The sequence below is a fragment of the Chelonus insularis genome, unplaced genomic scaffold, assembly GCF_013357705.1.
Source record: "Chelonus insularis isolate UGA/USDA-ARS -01 unplaced genomic scaffold, ASM1335770v1 contig_150_pilon, whole genome shotgun sequence".
In the NCBI taxonomy this organism is placed as follows: Eukaryota; Metazoa; Arthropoda; class Insecta; order Hymenoptera; family Braconidae; genus Chelonus; species Chelonus insularis.
Window position 1 is genome coordinate 1,046,216 of NW_023276392.1, and position 23,623 is coordinate 1,069,838.

General features: G+C 28.8%; 1 protein-coding gene across 2 annotated transcripts in view; it reads right to left on the reverse strand.

The window, feature by feature from the left end:
* gogo (golden goal) overlaps positions 1 to 23,623 on the reverse strand; it is a 44,524-nt gene that overhangs the window by 7,887 nt on the left and 13,014 nt on the right. For both annotated transcript variants that reach the window (XM_035078167.1, XM_035078166.1), the window contains exons 2-8: positions 22,555 to 22,618; positions 9,803 to 9,902; positions 4,022 to 4,295; positions 3,680 to 3,872; positions 2,847 to 3,065; positions 2,634 to 2,783; positions 1,802 to 2,153 (exon numbers count right to left, since the gene is read on the reverse strand). In XM_035078167.1, the coding sequence (XP_034934058.1) occupies positions 1,802 to 2,153; positions 2,634 to 2,783; positions 2,847 to 3,065; positions 3,680 to 3,872; positions 4,022 to 4,295; positions 9,803 to 9,863 (1,249 nt within the window). In that variant the 5' untranslated portion in view covers positions 9,864 to 9,902; positions 22,555 to 22,618. The remainder of the gene's footprint in view (positions 1 to 1,801; positions 2,154 to 2,633; positions 2,784 to 2,846; positions 3,066 to 3,679; positions 3,873 to 4,021; positions 4,296 to 9,802; positions 9,903 to 22,554; positions 22,619 to 23,623) is intronic.

Consider the following 23,623-nt stretch of genomic DNA (forward strand, 5'->3'; position numbering starts at 1 on the left):
AAATTGCAATGAATTAATAGCTATATAATGTTATATCTTGGTCGTCTAGATGAACGTAGGAAGTCAACGAGGTTGGTTTATATGCAAATTGAAATAATTCCATTAGCTTCACCCGCGGGATTTCCACAGTTACGATAAAACGAGTAATCGAAGTGACGGATAACTATTGACTGTTGTTAACTTCTCTCTCAATTATCTTGTCTAACTCACAACTTTTTAGAATATTAAACATTTGATAATTTTGTTATACTCTATACGTACTATTATTATGAAAATTAAATTAAATACTCTTTCGTCGTAAAATTAATTAACCTGACTACGCAATTGTTTGAGAGCTCTAACAGAGCAAATAATAACTCGTTGGTGGTATATTCTATCTAGTTTCACATGTTAAGTGGACACTTTACTGGTGGCTGGATGCTATATTTTACGCAAAATTTCGTCGTTTAAATTCGACGTCAGTGGTGCAAACGATATTTATAGAAGTGAGTGTTTTGCTCTACAATCATTATGGTATTGCTATGAAATATTATTCGATCTGTACTAGTCGAGAGCATGAAGAGATAATGTATTCTAGACCATAAATGATCACGTATTATTACATCCGAATATCAATGTCGATAGCTATCGATTTGAAAGCTACATTCATGTTTAAAATCTTATATTATCATTAGAATCCAATTGTTGATTAATCATTCATTTAAAAGCTTTGCTATTATGTTGTTTCCTAAGTAGACTAACTTATTTATCGAATGAATATTCATATAATTTTCTCTCACTGTTTCGAAGTTTATTATCAATTAATGTTTTAGATAAGCAAAGTAAATTTTTTTAAATATTTAGAAGGTTCATTTGTGATATTTTTAATAGATCATTTTATCGTTAATGATGCTGTTCTCGAATGTCTCATTTAACCTTAGCTCTTTCTAATTATTTCTTATGCTCATGACTCTTTAAAGTTAATCAACAATTCATCTTTATAAAGTTTAGAATTTCTGATTAAAACTGCCATTTAGGCTTACAGAATCTCTTTAAATGTTCATTTATAATTAAGGCACCTATTAGGAATCTTTAAATACGTTCTATGATAGACTCTAGGCTAACGATCAATCATAGCATGAATCTGTTTGAGAAATATGTAAATTTTGATGAATAATTAGCAGAAGTGTTTTTATAGAAGTCACATTAAGAATGTTCATTATCTTTTGAAATTGTCTTGATATTAAATAACATAGAGGAAAATTAATTTACTGGATCAGTTCGTAATAAAAAGTTAATAAATATTTTAAATATTTAAAAATGTGTCTTAAGTTAAAGACTTTTATATAAATGACTCCATTCTTTTAAAGTTTTTTTTATTAAACTTTTTTTGCTAGTTTGCTTTGAAAATGTATTTATCTAAGTGACTGAAAGTGTTTACTACTTTGTCTCAGTCTTTCTTTTGGTAATGGAGAAGAGCCACTATTGCTTTTGCTCACTGAGCTGAAATGAGATGCTCATTTATCCGTAATAGAAGTGAAGCAAAGTGTTTATATTCAGAGTTTTCCTCAATAAAATACATAACAAATAGACTTCTACACAAAGATAACTGTCTTTTTATTCTATCTTCAAACTTGTGTTAAGTAATTAACTTATTTATTAGGATTTATCTGTACTAAGGATTCAGTTGTCCTGAAAATTAATATTACATCGACTAAAATATTCAGATTTTAATAGTAAAAGCTCATTTTTAGCTATATATTAGTGGAGTTAAAGCTTCTTATTAACCCGTTTAATAAATTAAAATCTTGATGTTAATTACCTTTGATAGAAAATGTTGGAATACAATCTACCCGCACCTCAGCTACTGCACCGTTGATTGCTTGACTAACATAAACGAAACAGTATTCAACAAACTTCTCTGTAAATATTTCACAATCAAATTTTAACCGATTTTTTTTCCGAGGAGCTTTCAATTCTGCAATATATTTAAGCGTCGATGGTGGTGCTAGTGACGTTACATCTGCTCTGAGACGTCCATAAACTCGTACACGATCGTCTTCAAGCCGACAAGACGGATATTCGTAAAGTACTGACAGCCCTCCAGAACTTCCGTTACAGGGATAAACTGATTTTTCAAGAACATTGAAGATATACTGGTTCGAAACTTCTACCTGTAACATTTGTGCCATTTTGATAATAAATTTCCCATCTTAACAAGAAGAAAAATGATAATGTAAACATTTACGATGTCTCCAACATTTGATCATATTTTCTCGTGAATAAAATTCAAGTAAAAAAATACTGACAGACAAATACAATTTACTTTTAAAATATTTTTATTGGAAATAGATGTTGTAACAAGATTTTCTACTATCTATCAATTTTCATATTTAGATAAAAATGTTAGTTTTTATTCCTAGATGTTTCAAATAAAAATAATAGTACTGTTGACGTGCTTATTGGAGACATATTAAACGCATACAAACATAGTATATAATACATGCAAAAAAATATTAATAATTACTTTTATTTAAAATTTTTTTCATTATAAAGTGTATGCTACTACTGATAAATATTTTTTATTAAAAAAAATTGTGAGTAAAATTTGCTTTGAATAAAATGTTAATACTTAGATAAAATGAAGAGCTTACTTTCATGTATGCACTGGTAGTTGGAGCTGTTGAATTAACATCGGACGGTTTTAATCTCAATGCATAATGTCCAGCAAGTCCAAAGAAATCACATCGCAAAACAAGATTCTTTCGCAATGGAAATCCTGTGATTTTTTCAGAGTAAAGTATCTGAAAAATAATACCCAATTCTATAATTCGATTTTCCTTATTGAATTGAGTACTCTCCATTACCTGCACGTTGCTTTTGTTCCTCGGATCACATGACAATACACTGGCACCACAGTAGATGAGTTGTAGAGAGAACGTGTCTACAGGAATACCTTCAGCTGGAGCACATGAAACTCCAGTGTATTCTAAAGTTGCATCAACTGGTTTATCAGGATAAGTACTAAAGTGGGAGTCTATAGCTAACGAAGGGGTTGGCCATCTCACGTCCAATGTTGTTCTCATCTATTTAGGAAAATTCCATATTGTGATTAGTTTTAGATTCATAGAATAGATTATCAAATCATTTTTTTTTTATATTATCATGACTAGAAAACAAATTATGACCAAAATTTTTGGTTTTATAGAATTTAAAAAAACTATGAAACATTTAAAGCAGTGTATTTTAAAATTTGATTTTGTAAGAAGATTAAAACGTTCTAAATAAATATTATGGTATAAAAATTTTTCATTATAAAAACAATTCATGTATTCACTTTGAGCTTTTTAATGATACCGCGATGGTTGCTGTACCATCATTCGTTCGTAAATTACAAGGTTTCAAAGAAAAAGTGATGTTTTTGCTTCACTAACTAATATGTAGTATCATATAATATATTAAAAGACATCATACTTGGATTCATTTCTACATTTTTCCTAGCATTAAATTAAATTCAAAAGATACATTAAAAAATTGCTCTATCATTTTCGAATTTAAGATAAAAACTGTGAAACTATTATTTATTATTAAAGTTACGATAAATTAATCAAAGTCTAAACTTTGTCTGTATTTATCAAAAATTTTATTCACAATTTTTATTTTGTCACTTTGTTAGAGTTGAATTTTATTTGCACTTTACCTGAACTCCATTAGTATCCATAAATTTTCCACTAGCAGGTACTGACTTGCGTTGAAGTTGTAACGAGTAAGCACCGCCACGAGTAAAAAATCCACAGGGGATGGAAAGAGAAATATTCGCTACTGATGTGGAAGTTGTTTCTATTGCTACTTCTCCAATTAACTCCGATGAGAAGCCATCTAGACGCATTACTCTGGAATAATTATCTTAATTATTATGATCCTTATTATCCTTATTATTATAATTATTATTTTTATAATTATTGTAAACTTTAGCTTTAAAAATAATAATAGAATAAACTTTTCAATAAGTATTTTTTTTACAAGTCCATTATTTAAAAACCTTATAACAAATGGGTCTTGTTGAAGAGATGATTGCCAATCATAATTATCACTTCTTTTCTCTTCTTCTTCTTCCTCTTCTTCTTCCATTATGATATCAGCCTCTTCTGTTGTCGTGCCAATTCCTGGGACACGAGTACTAGTCTTCACACGGTCTAACGCTGATAAGTTGATTATTAAAACTGCCAAGTCTCCTGATAAAGCTGTATGTGAGGCTGCGACAATAAGTCTTGAGAAAAAAGAGTCGTCTGTCGCCAATGTAAATCCCATCATATCTAGAAAAAAAAATGATAAATTCATTAAAAAACAATTAAAAAATTCTACTCTCATAGCTTGTATGCCATGTAAAGAAATTAAACAGCAATAAAAAAGAACAAAATTGTACAGAGCATGAAAAGCAACTGGTGGGTGGAAAACAAAAAGAGAAAATAAGCGGATTCGTGGTATTATACATCATCAACTTGACTAGGAATTATGGCTAGCTATCCTGTGTAAAATTATTTTTAAAAAACTGCTACCTAGATATTAATTATAAAAAAAAGAGGAAAAAAAAATATCTCCTCTCGTTGATCTTTCAAGAAGTAATAGAGTCTTTTACGAGGATAATCCTCAAGATAGGCCGACAATCTTGCGCAATTTCATTTTCCTTTTAAGCGTGAACACGTTTGCTAACTCACTCAAGTGGAAATCACTAGTGGTCAGAGGGAAAAAGGTGGAAATGATATAAAATAAAATTACAAGTAATTTCATGTTTGATCCGTCAAAAGTATTACCACCAATAATAGGTTGAAAGTTTATGCAAGTTTGAATAGATGTTTGCTGAATGTTGCAACCAATTAAGGATGATTAAAGTATTCTATTATGTGCATATAATGTTTACAACAAACTATTATTCATATTAACAACGATTCATATCGTTATGATAAGTATTTCAGTAGGAATATTTATGGATTAAAAAATAGGAATTCAATCTAAAATCAGTGTGTTATTTTCAAATAGGTGATGATGTTGTATTAGATTATCCAGATTAGCAAGGGAAGAGAATGTGATCTACCTCATGCATTGAATTGTTTGAGATATAGTACATATTAGGTGCTAGGTAAACCTTGCTATCTGTCATGAAGATATGCCAAGCTGCTAAGAGACACGGTGAACTGAGTCAAGAGAACAATGATCATTCAACGCAACATGACATCAACCAAAATAGTATCTAACGCAGACATATAGCGATGTTGAGAACACCACTAAGCTTTGGAGGTCTCCATGGAATGCAATCTCTTCAAGTACCACAAGTCAATTAATTAATTGCTTGCATACGTAATGGTTTGGAATGCAGTATTCATGGGATAAAACTCAGCTTGGATTATTACTAATGGATATGAAATTTATCTTGGTCAACAGGAAAAAGCAGAAAGGATAACAACCGAGTATCGATCGCATTATTTCTACAGTGGATATGGTGGTCAAGAGTCACATCTCCAGAGAATTATCTTGAAAAATACAATAGTTAAGGGGTATTTTTCCAACTCATGATCCTCGTGAGTTCCAATTGGTCCACCAGAATAAGAACATGCTACGGTACCAACATACAAAGTCTTAAGAGGAGGTGAGAATTGCAAAAGAAAATATCTTCAATCCGACCTTGTATTCCCTTGAGAAACATTACATCTTTGTGTCCATATCATGGCGGCACAGAAGAACAAAGATCGACTCTGTATGAAATGAGGGGACGTAAAGTCTCTTACCCACTCACGAATAAAATGAAATATACTATCTGAAGAATGAAAAAGTTTTCATAATATTTTTCATAACCATTTTTACCAAGAAATATTCTTTTTTTTTTATATCTCAATTTAAAAAAAAAGTTTCTATAAAATCTTCAATACTTTTAATAGGTATTGTTTTGAAATCAGTAATAAGTTAATAAATTAGTCTATTAATGTTAAAAGTTTTGAAATGAATGTAGAAACTTTATATTAGTTTATCACGATCTTATGTTTTTCTCTAATCGAATAAAAAAAGTGCTAAAATAAAAATTAATAGCTTTTATCGTAAAAGTATGTGTTAATAAAACCACTAATCAAATAATGGCTTCTGATGGACATTGTATACGAATAGCAAGAGAAGTAATTAATCATCTAGATTAAGATCGATAGTAGCAAACTGATGAACTCAATGATATCAATCCGGATTCTAAAGTTGGTAGCCTAGACCAATGACCAACGACCACTGAACCAATCGTACCGTAAATAGTCTCATTATCTCCACAGTGAGATTACTGAAAGACATTTCAACAGAGATCAATAAGGATTTGGTGTCTGACCACCTTGCATCATATTCAATGCTTGATAATGTCTGAATCTTATTAACTCCCTTTCATCATCGGAAATTACAGGATTCTATGTGAGAATGAAGGGAAGAAGCACATTCGTAGAAAGAAGCCATTTTCAAGACTTTTGGCTAAGGATGAAGCCTTTAAACTTCATGTCATGTAACATGAGAAAATAAAATGTTTATTCAATTTATATATCATCAGCAAGTTTTTGTTTTGTTTTACCCATGGCCCATTCACTTAGGAATTGACTTTCTTTAAAAAAGCAAATTTAGATTGAACAGGAAATGAACATCCAACAGTTTTTGATTGCTCATAGACCAAGTCACTTACTGAAGAATGATTCACTGAATTTCATTGTATCCTATTGAGAACTTCCATTCAACATTCACGCATAGAGCATAATATTAGATCTGACTACTCAATTAGTCCAAGCATTGAGCATGTTCAAATCTGTTGCTCAACTATGATTCAATTAAACCAGATCATTTTTTTTCTGGTCTAGCTTTGAATTGATTTTAAAATCAATATTTTTTGGTATTCTATAAATTCAATTAACCGCATGAATAGTTAAATGCAGGATTGATTGGTGAATCATGAGAAATCATGGGATACGGTTGGAATCAAGCTAATTGTTTTGAAAACTTCATTAGTTAATTAATTCTAGCAGTACTTGGAATTGTAAATTTCAAGCTGACCAGTGATAAAACATGAATAAATGATGGAATAATTTTATTAAAAAATCCAATGAACTCTTTCTAGATGATAATTACAGCTAACTGAACAGGTTGTTATTGAAAGGTTTAGGGAAAAAATATCTAGTGTTAAATCAAGTGAATCATGTGCATATGTTTAGAAATATACAATAGTGAATTGTCAACACTCGGAATTTAACCTCAGATGTATATGACAGATGCTACAATATTCAGCTTCGTCGAACCGCGAAACGGCAGTTCTGATGGAAGGTGACTGAATAAGAATTTTGATTACTCTCTATATACCCACCACCACTTGCAAACTGTCAATGCACTTGACATGCGTCGATATAATGCTCCTCACAGAATATCTATGAGTCTATTTCCGCGTCAGTGTCTACGGACCATCGGAAATGTCAGAGGTTTAAAACGAGACATCGATCATCTTATGCATGTTTGGGAAAATTGGAAAGAGTGTTCAACACTTTAAGGAAAAATCTTTCTGCATGCAAAAACTCATTAAGTTTTAAGAAAAATGATAATTTTTATCAAATGGTAAACCCATGTTAACATTATTTTTTACTGTTTATTTACATGAGTGAATTTATTGAATTTTTTATCACATTTTTCTTCAGATAGACATGAAAGACTTTGCAAAGATTCATGAGCTTACTTTAATTTGATGGAAAAATAAAAAGCTATTGGAAATATTGAAAAGACGTTTTTTTATTTGATAAATTATATTATTTTTTCAATTGAGTTATTTTTTCATTTCCAATAATATTTCAGAACAAAATAAATTTTTCTAAGATATTTTTTTTTTCATTCATCAAACTTCAAAAAACACTAGGAATTTTTGAATGTTTGTAGAAATGTGAAGTATTCCAATCCAATCCATCCGAAAAAGCAACACATGTGTAAGAATTTTCAGCGCCTGGTGAAGAATTGGTTTTCTTTAAATTTCGATCTTGCTGTGATCCATAATAGATAAGAAAAAAGAGCATAAATATCAATCTAAGAACAGCAAAACCAGATACCTTCAATATTACTTGTCTTTCAGTCTTCAATATTGTTTCCTTTATTCTGAAAGAAGAAACTTGGGTTAGTCTTCAACAACAGAATTCCAATATCTTCAGAACGAGAGTCTCTGTAGCGTGATTTTGAGCAGCTCTTACTTACGATATACCTATATTCTTGTCAAGAGCTTTTTCATACGAGCATCGCTTTAAGCTTGCGGGACTCCTGAGACCTGGCTCTTTAGAATAGGTATACTCAGTGGCACACACAATAGGCTGTTCTCAGCTTGTATCTTTTTCAATCCTTTAGCATCATTTCTATGCTCCATAATTTTTTTCCACCTCCCTTTATATTCTCTTTATCAAGGTTCTAAGCTTTAACTCAACAAGGTTTCATGGAGGTCAAGAATCAGCGGCTTATTCACTCTGTCAAGCGAATAAATTGCTCAGTACTATTTTTCTCGCTTTTGTCTTTCTATAGGAATCATGACATCAGGTCAAGTATTTTGTGGCATGAAAGAAGGAAAAAGAAACCGATTCACACCTGCTAGACTTTTTTTTAGTAGTAGTTTCTCATTTGCTTTTTCTTCTTCCTCTTTTTTTTCTTTCTTTACTTTTTGCTTCTCTTCCGTATTTCTACTTTAAGATTTCCGCACAGTTGCTTGTGTCTTGCACTCGTTAAAACTTTTCGCTTTGTTTCCTTTGTTGCACACATTTGTACGTCTTACGATAAAACTCTGTTGTACAAGTCAGACAAAAGGTGAGAAGACTTGGTAATGCTCTTCTTTCTTATTACCCAAATTGAATGTTCAACACTCAATTGGCTTTATTTTAACAAATTATTATTAAATCTTTTTAACACGTCATATAATATGTATGAATAATTACTTTCACGTATTTAATTTCTTTAAATAGTCAATGGAACTAAGTCAACAATTATTGGAGAAGCTTTTCATCAAATTTCATGAAATTTCATGAATTATTCAACAGTTGTATACACTATATCTTTTTCAATGAAGCATGCTGAGTAAATTATTTAATTAAACATTAATTTCCTATTTAAATGGAGTTGGAAAATTTTTTAAACTACTGAAAATTCAGGAAGAATTCAAACAATGTAAAAAAAAACTAGTGAACTGTCTCTGTGAAAATGTTGAACATTTGATTTGTGAATATAAAACCAGAAACGAGGGTTTTATTGAATTTTTTCACCCAGTTTAGTTTTTATCTTCAACTAATTCAACATTCTAAACCTTTTAAAAACTATTTTTCTCGAATTTTTCATAAAAGAAACATGTAGTTTGCTTATCAGAAATTTGGTAGTAACAGTTTGAGAAAGCATACATTTTTTATGAGATAAGTCATATGTCTACATGACTTGTGTGCTGGTTGAGATATATGAAATGAATGGGCAAACAATCTCCAATCTTGTGATGTACGAGAATCCACTAGGATCTGACCGAAAGAAACGCATCCAATTGCCAAGTAGATAGTGAGAAATCTTTCTTTTCTTCTTACCGAACACCAGTTATCATCCACTTGCATAATGATTGGTGCTATTACTCATAACTGACACTTTTCTTATAGGATTTGTTACAGTTGGTAAAACGAATAAGTCAAATCATATTGATAAAATCGGATTGTATATATTGAGTATTTCCCTTCTTTCATCGAATTCGTTTCATTGGAAATCAAACATTTATGCTAGATAAAATAATTAATATTAATTCGTCACTTACCCCAGCTGAAGAAAATGAAAAAGAGAATTCGTAACAGCGACCATCTGAACAACCAATTCATGTCCAATCAGTCATCGGATATTTGTTCACATAAGAGCTCCTGTGAAAAAAAAATCTCTATTAAATAATCTTTTTTTTGTTGGTACTTTAATTAATGGATTTACCATGTAATGTGAACTAATTAAAACTAGCATGCTGACTTCATTATGGAGAGGGAGTTTTCTTTTAGAATGTTGGCTTGTAAAATACATTAATATGTGCAGTAACTTAAAGCATCAAAGATTTTTAAAAAATTATATTTTTTAAATTCAGTATCATAATTATTGTTAAAGAAAAATACAAAAATATCCATTTGTAAAAATATTGGTCTGAATGGCCTCTTCTTTATAATAATTACTATTTTCAACAGGGTAAATATACTTTTTAGAATTTTTTTAAATTTAATTCAAGATAGGATTACCTACATGGTAGAGAAATACTTTAAAATATTAAAAGATGATTACATGTTAAAAATAGTTGTAATTCGAACGAATGTAGAAGTGAAATTAAATGATATCTCCAAAGGTTTAATTAATGAGTTAAAATGCATCATCTAATCTCGTGGGATTGTTGAAAGATATTCAATTATTATTATTATTATTTAATGTTGAGCTTGAAATATCTGCTACAATATGACAAATTATTAAATTAAAATAAACATTGTGTGGTAGTAATACTATCAACATAATAAATGTATAATTTCTAGAATTAGATTTTCAAAGTTATATAATTAAATAGTTAAGTATACTAGATTTTAGTCACGTAAATTAACTTGATATCATTAATTAACTACATCCTATTGAGACATGTAAAACGTTTTCGTATTTCTTTGATATTACTCTCATGACAATTTTCTTTTGCATTCAGGTATTATTTATTTATAAAAAAATACCATCATAAATGTTAAAAGAATTCTTTTACTTTAATTATAAATTTCATTGTTATTTATTTGCTTAGGATGTTCATTAGCTTCCTCAAGTTTATTTAAAAGAAAGAATTTTTTAATTAAAATTTATTTTATTACCATCATTTGCGAATTATTTGAAGCTTTTCTCACGAAGAAAAATACAAGTTTTTTTTTTTTTTTTATAAGACAACTGAAGGCTATTTGTTGGACTATAAAAAAAATATAGTCACAGAACTCTAAGAGAATTTTCCTTCTTATTTCTCGTGTAATATAATCGACTATAGGCTTAAAAGGATCGATAAAAGATCAAGAATATTTTTATTAGGACATTGTAGTTGCTTCCGGGTAGAGAGACACGTTCATGGTGTACTTGGGAATTCAATACATGCATTTGCATCCGGTTGTTTGCGATGCAAAGAAAGGCGTCACGTGTGAAAACATGAATACGTCTGAGTCAAGGAAATTGTCCTCAATAAATGACAAAGTACCAGTGAGCGCAGTGTCTCGTTATCACTGTATATTCTCTGCTAAGGTTGAACGCTCTACATAAATTCCCATTGAAAAATGTCAAGCGAATAAATATTCCAGTCCAAATATATTTTATTGGAAAACAAGAATAAAATAAATAGGTGCAATCGTCCATAAAACTTTTAATTAAACTTTTTTTTCTCCTGCGAAACAAATTAAATTACCTTCATAAAAAATTGCCCAAGTCAACTAAAACTTCCGATAAAAAAAAAAAAGATAAAAATCATAACTTCCAGAGGATGCTTTTTTTTTTAGCAATGAAAATGATTGATATGATGATGGATTGTAATAAAGAGATACATCATTCTGATTTACAAAAGCTAACATGCGTTTTTTTGGTTTTATAATAGAATTGTAATAATCACATATGACGTGATTAGCTCTCTTCTTCTGAGATCAAATTTCTTTTTTTATTCCTTAATCCTCCTTTGTATAATCACTTAAACCTTTTTCAAGACCATCTAATCCTAATCCACACTGAAACCCGACTTTAATGTTTGGCGTGCGAACGTCGCTTTTCTTTTTGAAGTTTTAAGCATCCGATCTAAAAGTTACTGCTTAATACGTTTCTTCCATTATATCTATATGCATTTATGCACTGAGTACACACATATAATAGATGTATTTCAAGAAATTTCATCTTCCCTGTGGTATTATTCCAAACAGTATTATTATGCAAATGAAAATTCTTCTATTATAATCAATGTAATAAAAAATATTTGCATTGATGAAAAAACTTAAAAAATAATGTCATAAATTTATTATAAAAATATTTTAAAAATTTATTCTTTTTATATTTTTTTGAAACAATTATTTTCATTTAAAACAATGCACTTTATTAGATTCTTTAGGGAATAAAAAAAAAATTATTTTTACCAAGAATAAGAAGCTTAAAGGTCTTTGTTTTAATTTAAGAAATATTAAACTCTAAATTTTTACTTCAAAAAATTTTTTTGCCCTCTACAACACAACTGATGTGACATCATTCTTTAGAGTTTAAACATTTTTATAATAAATTTTACATGAAAAATTCTGCTCCAATTTTCAAAGAATTTTTTAACAAATTTTTCAAGCATAGTTTATTTTTAAAACACATTCAAGATTTTTTTATTTCAATTTATCTAAAAATAATTTTGATGACGGGATATGGATTTTAAATGAAAAGAGCTGATATATCTAGCATGGGTAGCTGATCAAATAAGCTTCATAGACCATAATTAACCAAATAAGTCTGTCAAAGACAGAGAACCTTATTAAATAGGCCCCACCAGTCAACAACTGACATGATGCATGGCTGACTACTGATATACTGACCCGACTTCAATGTTGTTCCCAAGATTATTTACATTCATGAAATGAATAGCTGGAAGCAGTATTTTCATTACTTTCAGATATCAACGACTATACCAAACTTCTTTATTATGGCTACCAGCATACTTCACATCCCTCTTCTCATACTTAACTATTTATTCATTCCAGTGTTATCTCAAAAAGTTACATCAAATTTTATTTTCAAATTAGTTTGGAAAAAAATCCTAATTCATGTACACTTTTTCATGAAGTGAAACTTATAGATAAACTTTTCCTTTGAGATAAATAATTTGATTAAATCTCACTCTGTATTGTTTTAGCTTTTGTTCTCAACTAGTCAAGGAGTCGAACAAAATTAAATGAAAGTACACGAGCAGATCGTAAACTTGTGTAGCTCAGATATTTACTGTAACAACCTCAGTAATTGTTTTACCAATATTAATCTCAAAAGAAATTGATATTATTTAATATTTCTAAAATAAATAAGAAAACTTACTGAATAAATACATCAATATTAAGTCAAATAAAATAATAATAAAAAGTTAAATATACAGTGTGAAATATAATGCAATATAAATTTATTACAGTGTTATAAAGGTAAATCAATAATCAAGAAATAATTATCAAATAGTGCTCTGTGGTTTCCTGACTCCTTTGTACAACACTGACTATACTGTTATTTCAATGGCGTTATGATGTAATTAAAATGCAAGAGCATGATCATAACAACGTAAAGGTAGGTCAGGATGTTTCAGACGAGCCCAAAACTTTTGTTTACTAATAAAACCAATAAAAATAACTGAATTGAAATTTTTATAAAGAGAATATAGCATATGATTGGTGTAGTAATTAGCAAAGAGAATAATCAATTAAACTAAAAAAATATATATATTCTAGTTAAATTAGCTTTTATAGTTGTTTAATTTCTAATTGAATATGTCAAGAACTTGTTTTAATTGGAACAATTACAAGCTACAGAGAAATGGAATTTTTATAGAATCATAAAATGAATTTCTTACTTCACCATTATGTTAATTCAAGTCAACAAAACAAGCAGATAGAAATAATTATGATTATTACACCTTTCAATTTATGTGAACAACATTGACTGGTTTGAATAAATTATATACTGCTTTGATAGTCAATTAATATAAATTGATTTTAATGATTAACTCTCCTCATTGAATTCCTCTAAACCCGAAATAATTGTTTAATTATAATTTCTAATGTCTACTTCATTTATGTCTAATCGAGGTTCCAATTAATTGAGAATTATTCTGTACTCTCATTATTATATTTAATGAGCGAAGTGATTTAGAACATGTCTAGATAAAATTATCCTAATAATCGTAATCGTGATGGGTACTTAATAGATTGTTATTAATTTTAGCTAATCAATAAATTTGTATCAATAAGAATGGAGTATTATTTTTCATTTCATCTACTTTATTGCAATCAATCATGGCATCTGCATATTATGGGCTTGTGACAGCTTTGATACATAATTAAAAAATAAAAAAAAATGATAAAATTCTTTCGATTATTAGCTATTGGAATTTTTTCAATAGAATTCCAAAGTTGGCTGATTTTAGTTCAATAAAAATTTTAAAAATATTCCAAATACTAATTACTTTTGATTAGATTCTAATTACAAATTCTAAAAAGTTCAATTCCTAGCTATGATTAACATGAATACTTAACATTTTAATATAAATTATTTGAAAGAGGAAAATACATACAGAATATATTGAATCAAACTTTACAGTTTAATGATGATTTGAATATTATTTGTATTACTTCAAGTTTTAATGATTAATAGAAATGATTTGTTTTTGTTTATGAAAATTTATGTTTCTTTGAAAAGCCAACAACTTTCCAAATTCAATAAACTTGGATGTGGAGAAGACAAATTGGAACTCGAGTACGCCCACCAGTCCCTACAATCTGTTAAAGCTTATAGTTTCATCGAAGTTTGATGAGGAAGTCGCTTAGATTTCCTCTCCCTTCTTTACCTTTCCTCTCTACTTCTATCCCATGTAGTTGATTTGATAATGAGATATTTTTCTCAAAGCAGCACAACTGAAACTTGTGATAAGAACAACTTGGAAATAATCATTTCTATTAAAAATAAAATCATTCTGACGTGACTTGAATATGTGTGTATTCTACATCACTTTTTAATGTCATTAAGCTGGTGGAAGTATAAACTTGCTTTTATGATAAGCATAAAAAAATTTACAATTTAACATAAATTACTTTAATCATCAGAAACTCCATCACATTTTTTCTTATTATTAATTCAGTACAATCTTAAATAATCCGCAAGTTTTCCTTATCAACATTTATTATTCTCGGGTGAAGAATTTTTTCTTGTAATTCAAAGATGAGCCACTTGGACTTGGCACGTAAAGCAAGTGGAATGGAGATAGGACCATAGGAAGATTCTCACCTAGACGAATTTTCCTTGGAATTTTTTCCTTTACTTTTGTCTTTTTTTTTTCTTTTCGTTTCTGCTGCAAAGGTCCTCGAAAGCTGTGTAGCATGCGATGCAGAAACAAGATAGACTCAGAGTGCATTTCACATTATGTACACTTTTTTCACAAAAAAAAGTTTGTTTAGTATGTCAAGTACAAATTTTTGTGCCTGGAGGAATTTTTATAATTTTTCATCACAACAGTTTTACTGGAAGCTAACTTGTAATGGTTTATTTCAAGTTTCAAGTTTAAAGTGGGTTTCGATAACGTTCGAAAGTTGGATTAATTCTTCATCCCTTTAGTGGTTGTGATCAAGAGTATTCTTATATAAGTTACGGTAGCTCTTGAGAGTTTAAACGTCATCAGTTAGCGATTGGAACAGAAATATATCAACTTCATACGCCCGATGTATTTGAAATCTATAGAGAGTCATTAATGCTCACGTGAAAACGAAACTTTCAGAGACTCACGGCTTGAGCTAGTGTTTTAATCCTACCTCGGGACGTGGAACAATCCTGATGGCTCCATTTGTCAGCGCTATATTCAAGTCCCTTTCATCCCTTAATCCAGTTGAGAATGCAATTATCGATAACTCAAAACCTCGTATCACAAAGAAAAAATTACTTTTGCATCGCAGAAATATATGACCCATTTTGATTTATACTATTCAACTGTAAAAATTAGATATTAAAAAAGAATTCGGTATTTAATTTTTAATTTCGGCAACATTTTTAAATTAAAGATAAAAAAAAATTTTAAACTAATAATACACGAGGCTTCTAAATATTTAGAGGATGAAAGCCTAAATTATAAGCTCAATCTGAGTTATTCAACTATTTCTACCAATTTTTTATGAGTGTGAATGACCTGTGATGTCAGTGCAAGTAAAGCAAATATAAAGCTGAATTTTTTTTCGTATTTATTTAAGCATCAGAAGAATGTGTATACCTGGATTTTCAGCTGGATCTGATTTGTCAAACTATTCTCTCAATATTTTTGTATAAACGCCATACAGCATATGTAATTTTCATGTTAAACTTCATTGTTAGTTCTTTTTGTCGTTAGTTTGAGTAAAGTTCAAAACTTCACTTACTCACTATTCTAGTTCTTATATCAAAACACGTTGTGAATATTACATATACCTTCATTTCAAAAAAATGAACAACAAAAACATGTACAAATTATTGATTTCATAATTTCAAACCTGTCTGTCAGTATGAGTAATTTAATCAAGGGAAAACACAACTGTAACGGTCCCAGAATTTTATTACATTCATCATTTATTTTTTTCCATGACAATTCATGCAATATCGATTTTTTCAAACACTGTTCTATCTATGTTACAAAAAATATCAAAAAAAAATATCATTCATTCTAGGGAAGTATCTAACTAATGATAGTTTTTCCGGACTTCACCAAACATTAATTCCATCAATTCGATGACTAACTTTATCTATGAAATACATATTTGAATTTTATTCTTCATAATTACATCCACAAAAAAATACCTTTTGATACACTATCAATTATTAATAAATGTTGAAGGTAGGATTAGAAGCAATAGATTTGTCTAAGGCATCCAACTTTGACAGTCTACATTTCACCTTAATAATAGACGAAGAAACCAGACATTACACAGACTAGTATCTGCAGCACCCGAGGGAACGTGCGTTTCACGAGCACGCGTCTTTATTAACCCGAAGGCAAACCCCAAAAACCATTTACTTCACTCTGGTATCCATCGTAACTGCGGGGGTCAATGTATATATAACGACACCAACCTTAATCTAGTAATTTCAAAGTCAGTCTATTGGTCCGCTTCAACTATAACTCCTACAAAATTGCTAGTCATTAATTGTCGCTGTAAAAGTGGTTTTATCTATCATAAGGTCATGACACTAATTACAGGTTCCAACTATCAATTTTTTTCCAACTGTACCTCGTTTTTTTTTATCTCATTGATTTTTTAAACCATTCGAACCAATTAATCATCAAAATCCTGATATTTTTAAATAAAAAAACATATCAGAATTGATTCAAGAGGCCGAGACATAAATTGGTGGTTGTAAAAATATTCTTTTGAAATGACAGCAATTTTTTTTTATAATCATCTCACAATACTCTGTTCTCTTTTATGAAGGTTGTGTCAACCGGAAAATTATTTTTATCAATTAAGGGAAATCAATGTGTATTTTACAGTTATAATTAAATCATCAGTGATGAAAAAAAATTCGCTCTTGGAATTGATTTTACAATTTTTCCATCAAATTGAGAACAAAAGTTTTTTTTCCTACTCGATATACAATTTTCCCTCTCGAGTGAATCATAAATAACCGTACAATCAACGAATATAATCTCGCGTGAATCACGCGATGAAATTGTCTAGAGATCGGATTAAAAAATCGTCAAATTTTTTGCAATAGTCAAGTTATAGAATATTTTTCTGATTTACTTAAATCAGTTATTGAAGTAGAATTTAAAGCAAAGAATAAATATAAAATTTTTTAATAGATACCTATAATACTTCTTCGAATTTATAGCTGTGCGGACAATAGAAGAATATTTATCGTAACAAAAGCAGTGCCCTGGTATTCCTAATATTCAATGTGGCGGAAATTATTTGCTAACTCGAGAGCAACGACAGTAGAAAAAATATAAATAAAAGCGTTATTTATACTAAAAAATTGTGCGCATTGTCAGTGAGTTTGTCAGCAACACCAGTCCCGCCTCGTTGACCTCAATAATTCACATGAAGTACTTACAAAAAAAATTTTCATGAAAATATAATTTCAAGTATTTATTCTTTACACCATTGTAGTCACTGAAAACCATTTTTCTAACTACGATTTTAATTTATTGTGCATGAAATAATTTTGCTATGATTTCAGATCCCGAGTCGAAATATATCCACATATTTTTTTAACTTCAAAGTCTTTAATTACAACTTTGAAGTTGGAATTCGAATTTCAAGTACATCACTAGACATATAATCTAAGCCCATTTTCGACTTCAACTTTGTTGTCACGTCGGTTTTAACAAAGTTGAGGTTAAAAATAGATCTTATAAAATTTATTTTGAACTTTAAAAATGTCTTAATGTCATACAAGCAATGTTATACAAATTCATGATGGCATTGATGACCGAAATAAAGTTCTTTAGATCAGTCTAAGACATCTTCAATGAGGTTGGTGATTCCAAAAATGGAATTAAATTATAGGGAAAAATTAGAACATAAATGAAATTGAAGATTTTGAAGTTGAAGCTGAAATTTAAATTTAGTCTTGGGTAGGTATTTTTTTAATACTTTAAGTCCTGATTTGTAAGTATTTAAAATTACCTAATTATTATAAATTAAAAATCAAAAAGCCATTCATAAGTACTATATACTATGGATTTTAAGTTCTAAAATAAATCCTGAATTATAAAATATTTGTGAGACAGTAAGTTTTAATTAATTAAATATTATTATTTTTCACTGCTCATATTCATTATACATATTCATCATGTGTTTCGATTAGGTGTTACAATTTACTTTAAATTAATTACTACAAAGCCTTTAATCTTAAAATCAATTTTTCTACAAAACTGTTTTAAAAAAATATTACTTTAAGTATATTTTAGTGCTTAAAAAATATGAGAGAAATAACAATATTGAGGCAACAAAAAGATTAAAACCGAAAGAAGAAATTTTTAGTATTAAAACAGACTTTGAAAGTGGCAAAAGTGATCCAAAAAGACTTAGACATGAACCTTTATTTTGACTTAAGATATACTTAAAACAAACATAAGATTTATTTATTTTGTTTCTTGAAAATTTGTTATAAAATGGTGGACATAAAAAAATTTTTTTATTTGGTTTTAAAAGATTGGATGAACGGAATGTCACTGAAAAATCCTTGATAATTATAACAAGTAGTTGTATAGTATAAAAAAGAATTTAATACATTTGTGATAAATTGAGTTATCAACACAAACATTTATGCTGTGAATGCAATTTTTTACCAATGAAATATCTGTCAATAACATTTTTTTCCCCTTTTATTTCTATTTTTTTTTAAAGTTCCTATATTGATGAATCGAGGAAGAGGAGAGAACGAGGATGGTATCTCTTCTGTAGCTTGTCTAATAGCAATACACGCTATCACTCACTATTCTCGGTGTGAAATTGACCTCCGTTAACCTCACGGAGGGAGTATGGTCGGTAAACTAAAGCTTTCGCTTGTGCACACGGTGATGCACCATGGTAAATATATCGTCCGAAAGGCCGAGAGCTTTCAACTCACCGGAACAAGTTTCCGCCCTTTCGCCAACTTTGTTCATTCGCCACTTTGCAATTAAACGCCTTTATTTGGAGTACTGAATGAATGAGATATCGCTGCGACAAATTTTAATGACCATTTTCTTATAAAATTAGGTCTTGGATTTCTTATTATTATTTTAATACGATTATCTCTCATTATTTATAAGAACTCAAGTTGTTCTTTATTGCAATTTAAAGTGCAAGAAAGTAGAACAAACTAGACTATTTATAGCAATAACGGAGCCATTGTTTCTATACTACTGAAAACGTGCCGGTGTGAACTCTGATAATTCTACTTTCCACTGGATTGAATTAAATGTTTCTTTCTAATGAAGATAAAATTATTTTGATTGTTTTAAATTATATCCAATGATTATTTTATTGATCTAAATCATTTCTTTAATGATAAAAAAATTTTTTATTTCAATTTTCCAGTGAGAATAATTATTTTACTCATTAGTTAATTCGTAATTTTTTTCACTTAAACCGATTAAACGTAAATTCCTTAAAAGTAAATAAAATTAAATAAAAAAAAACGGATTTAGCCATGCAAAACGTTAGTTTATTTTCGAAATTAATGAATTAGCTTATTCGTCGAAAAAACGTTTGAAAATGAAGCATTTAAATGAGCTAAAAGAAAAATCATGACTAAAATCAGTTAAATAACTTTTAATTCCTGTAATAAGGCTTAAGATTAAAAGTGATTAAAACTGTCAAAAGTAAAATCTTTCATTTAAATAAGTTATTCCCTTTAATTAAAATTGATCTTCTTAAAATTAAAATTAGATTAAATGGAAAAAGAAAAGAACGACTATCAATAAAATATCATTTTGAATATGTTTCTACCATCTGTGAAAATTTTTGTTACAAAGTATCGACTATTCAAAACGAATAGAAACTTTTCTACATCACTGAATAGTTATACAACAAAAAAAGTAGTATCAATTTTTGCAACAGTTTTGTTTTTTTTTTTATCGATACTGAACTGAGTATTGTTGAATATGTAGGATTTGCAGTCTAATGAACTCTAAATGTCATTGAGAGCAGGCATGTGTCTACCATTCAGAAGTTAATTAAATCTACGATTTCCGCACGAGCTTCAAGAATACATATACATGTAAATTCAAGTCATGTCGTGGCAAGAATAATAATCTACGCTTAATAAGATTAAGAGCTAAAAGTCTACTAAGATAAAAGACTAATCTGATGATACTGTGAAATCATGAGAATGATGAAGGTGGATAAAGCATAAAAAATAATTAACATTACACCTCCAATTATCAACTTTAATTTGGAAAGAAAAAACCAAGTGGTTGCAATTCGCTGTTGATTTTGCGCGGTTGCAGTGCTCAACGTCAGTGCAGAGATCATATATTTTACGTTGGATCCTAGCCAACACCAAGTGTGTGTGAGAGTCATTGATCTTTTTTTTTTTTGATTTTAAACTATTTTATTTCCCATAAATCTTTCTGATCTACAATTCAATTTTGATTACAAATACGAATTAAACTTTCCTGCTTAATATCGCGTTCTATGAGCATCATGTTGCAAAAAGCTTTGCTCTTGATTCCACTGCTTGGGCAATATTGTTTGAATTTGTGGGAATATTTCAATTATTTCCAGATCTAAGAGTTTAATTAGCAATTAATAACATGGACTATTATTATCAAATGTTTGACTAAAAAAAATTGCTGAAGGAAAATTTCAATTCTAATTAAATTTAGGATTTATTGTTTTTTTATTGGATCAAGTAATAATTAAATTTTTGGCTTTTAATTATCTGTATGCTATTAAAATTTTTGGACAAATGTACAATTGATGTAACGAATATCAATCGTCCACAATGTTTGTTGCTTTTGTGTCTTGTGGTAAGGAATAAAAAAAATGTCTTTTATATTCCTCTTAATTAATATTAAATAAATGAATTACTCATAGACAATAATGTTTCTCTTCAATGAGATTGAGCAATTTGTAAAATAATAACTATTATTGATTTTTAGGACACATCTAAATAATCATAATTTAACAATAATCCTAATTAATTAAACTTTAACAATGTTGAATTAAATAATTATATTTAACTGTACAAGAAATAGAATTTTCTCTGACCAATTTAATTTTAAATAATTACTTCATGTCTATGTAATAATGCAGGAATAATGAATTGTATGTAAACGTAATTAATGGCCAATAAATCTCTTATTTGAAATATATCGTTTAATAATGATAAAATGAGAGAGTATGGTGTTATTTATTTCTTTTAACGGTTGGATATTAAATGTATTAAAGCATGGAAGAATGTTTTTTTATTAAACAGTAGCGCAAGAGTAAGTTTAATTTAGGATGATTGATCAAATTTAAACACGTATAATTGAGCTTTAGTGTCTACATCTCCATTAATTTTGTATATATAATACGACCTAGAGAATCTAATAACACTAACGCGTTGTGTAATTAGATACGGAGCGAATAAAATAAGAAGCTGAGAACACCTTTGGAGCTGCCTCCAAGTACTTTGCTCCGACAAGTCTCGAGGGTGAATACCATTTACTCAAATATATAAATTCAGGGTAAACTAGAAATGAGGACCACCATCGCTTATATGTACCAGTTTACATAAAATCACGATGGTTGAGTATTCAAACAAATTCGTTATTCCACGGGCATATAATTATCACCCAGAGCAAATTGAAATAGTTTGCAGCAATTAGTTTTGCAAATGTTATAAACCCAAATGCGCAAACATTTTACTAAGCAAACTAGAATCTCATTATCATTTCAAATTTTTTTATCATTTTCTTTTTTTTATTATGGGAAATTCTCATCTCCACCCATCTCGTATGGAAAATTATGTCTTTTCTTCTTTTTTTCATTTGCAGTCCAATTAGAAATATCAAAAAATGCGTTTTTTAATTTTCTGCTGTTATTCTCTTTTACATGTTCGTGAAATTATGTTTGATTCTATTTTCGATTCAGTACCACTTTATTGTGCAGAATCAAGTGTTTCATCAAGTAGGATCACGATTCTTTTTAACACACCCCATTTTATCCCTTGATAACAAACTCTTTTTCAATTTTTTTCTTCCCTCTCGTGTTTCTATTCCTTTTTTTTCCCTTCAAGTATCTTTAAAAGTGCTTGGGGTAACATATGTTCTTAGAATTAATACTAAATTATTTTTAATTTAATGCATACCTTTTTCCTTCACTTCAACAACTTCACTACTGTCTCGTTCTTATTATGTAGCATACCGATGAACCTGCAACAAAGATTTACAAAAAATTTTAATTATACTAGAAAATTCTAGATGAAATACGGTAAGAAAATTTATAACTCATTAATTCTTCAGCTGTAATTATTTTTAATTACCTAAGAAAATTTTTAGTCAAAGGATATATTTTCTTACGAACCTATAAATTATCTTAAATTACTATAATAATATTTATATTCTTTTTTTTAAATAAAACAATGTTATTAATAAATAAGAATAGAAAACAAAAAATTTCTTAAAGTTTAAAAAATTTTCCAAACCATTAGAATGAACAAAAAAAATTTATTAAAATAAGTAAGATCATTATAAAAGGCGGCAGCAATTATTCTTCAGATTACTGAAAGTCTAAAAAAAACTTTTAATTATGAGCAGAGTGAATTTTCTTTTTTTTTTTTTTTTTAATTAATGAACTCACAGTATGTTCATTCGTTCCTCTATAGCCAATCTGTAACTATATATCTACTGGAACGTTTTCAGGACCACACCGTGTTATCCATAAAATAATTCAAAAAGTTTTTCAATTTAATATTCGCTTCCGATCTTGTCGGACAATCTCTACAACATGACCTTATCTTTGAGCTACGATCTAGAAATTTGTATTTCTGCTTTTATCCATTATGCTCTCGATTAATAATTCACACTGATATTAATACTGCAAAAGTATCTTCACAATTAAAATAAAAAAAAAAAAACACGAACAATAGAATAAAAACTAAATTACTAACAGCAAGAGAGGGTCATCTATTAAATAAAAAAACCCACTTTTTAAAATTTCAAACATCAATTTGCAGTTAATAACAAATGTTAATTGTTAAATAAAAATCAACAAAAATGCTTTTATCAGCTATTTATAATACTTGATAATAAATAAATATTCCATTACTATATTATTATATTTAAATTTTATAATAATAAAATAGTACTCGTTGTATTTTTATTTAACAGAATATCAAATGCTGCAAAAAGTAAAACACATGTTTTTTTTTATTATTT